This window comes from Rhagoletis zephyria, unplaced genomic scaffold (genome assembly GCF_001687245.7).
Source record: "Rhagoletis zephyria isolate East Lansing unplaced genomic scaffold, Rhagoletis_zephyria_1.1 Rzeph_scaffold_60291, whole genome shotgun sequence".
Classification (NCBI taxonomy): Eukaryota; Metazoa; Arthropoda; class Insecta; order Diptera; family Tephritidae; genus Rhagoletis; species Rhagoletis zephyria.
Window position 1 is genome coordinate 1 of NW_016217342.1, and position 1,622 is coordinate 1,622.

At 44.6% G+C, this 1,622-nt stretch overlaps 1 protein-coding gene across 1 annotated transcript; it reads right to left on the reverse strand.

The window, feature by feature from the left end:
* Window positions 1–785: 785 nt before the first annotated feature.
* Window positions 786–1,430, reverse strand: LOC108356507 (uncharacterized). The gene has a single exon (XM_017607614.1). It carries the CDS (start codon window positions 1,428–1,430, stop codon window positions 786–788), a length of 645 nt encoding a protein of 214 aa, XP_017463103.1.
* Between the last annotated feature and the right edge of the window lie 192 nt (window positions 1,431–1,622).

Here is a 1,622-nt window from a genome sequence, read left to right on the forward strand (position 1 = left end):
ATTCTACGCAAAAATACTGTCGATGCAAGTGAAAACTGTGACTTTTGGCTGACATGCTTTTTCGCGCTTAGAATATAGCGCGGCACTTTTACATCTCGAATCGCACTGAGCCTCTCTCGAAACTCGACCCATTGGTTATGCAGGTGCATTGGCAGTGATTCATCCCATGCCAATTTTTTGATCCACAAGTCTTGCATGAAGATTTTCGCCTTTACTATGACCGGATTCAGGAGACCCAGCGGATCGAATAAACTTGACAACTCTGCTAGCACTACCCTTTTGTTAGCACGTTTTTTGTGGACAGTAGCTCTTGCCAGACATACCTGAAGTGGTCCGCTCCTGGTTCCCAAACAATGCCAAGAGTTTTAATGATTTCGACATCGTTAACTCGTATTGGCTTCTCCTTTTCACCTTCGTCTAGCTGCAGCATAAAACAAGCATTGTTTGAATGCCATTTGCGTAGTGTGAAATGCGCTGAATTTGTTAGTGCTGATACCTCACTATAGACTTGCATTAATTCTGCTTCTGTATCAGCTCCGCTGATGAAGTCATCCATGTAAAAATCAGATAGTATTTTCTTCGATCCCAATGGAAAGTGCTTCTTACCATCTTCACCCAACTCCTGCAGGCAACGAGTTGCTAGAAAAGGCGCTGCCGTTGTCCCATAAGTTATCGTCAGCAGTCGATATGCTGCAAGCCTTTAATCGCTGGAGTTTCTCCACAAAATCCCTTGATAGTTGCAGTCTTCGGCAGTAACCCATGCTTGTCTGTACATTTTTGTTATGTCAGCTGTAAGCGCAAATTTGAAGCACCGAAATCGCAGCTTTGCAACTACAATCAAAAACTACTCGAAGTTTCGTACTCGTGGACTCCGGGCGTAACACATGTTGATGAGGCGAAAAATACTTCAGCTGCTCAAGGTCTGCTGCCGCTACCTTTGCCATATGCACGAGTTTTATATACTCCTCAATAAAGTCAGCATATGCTTTTTTGGTGTCTGAATCTTTATTAAGCCGCCTTTCCAATGCCAGAAACCGCCGCTCAGCTGTGTAAAACGAGTCTCCAAGTTTATCAACGTCGCTCTTAAATGGTATTTTTACGACGAATTTTCCGCTGTCATCTCTGCGCACGCTCTCGCGAAATATGCGCTCGCACTCTGCTTCCTCGTCAGTTAAGAACGTAGACTTCGTCGATAGTTGCTCCATCTCCCAGAATCGCTCCACCAAGCTGTTAAGTTTTTCGTCTTGCTGTTCCGTTACGACTACGTCGCTTACCAGGCTTTGAGCCCTCACGCGATCACCTTCGACTATCTGTGTGCTACCGGACACTACCCAGCCAAATACCGTTTTTTGCAATCGAGGTACACCGTTCAACAGCTTTATTTGACCTACGCACAGCAACTCCAGAAATATTTCTGCACCTAGCAACATATCCACCCGTGCCGGAGTATTAAAGCGTGGATCCGCAAGCTCAACATTCTTGGGAATATTCCAGGTGGAGACGTTGACATATTGATCAGGTTTTCTTGATGTGATCTTTGGCAATATATAAAATTGCAATGCTACTTCGTAGATGTTGACGCGTGACTTTATCACTGTATGAGCCTTTTTTGTTATGCTCGT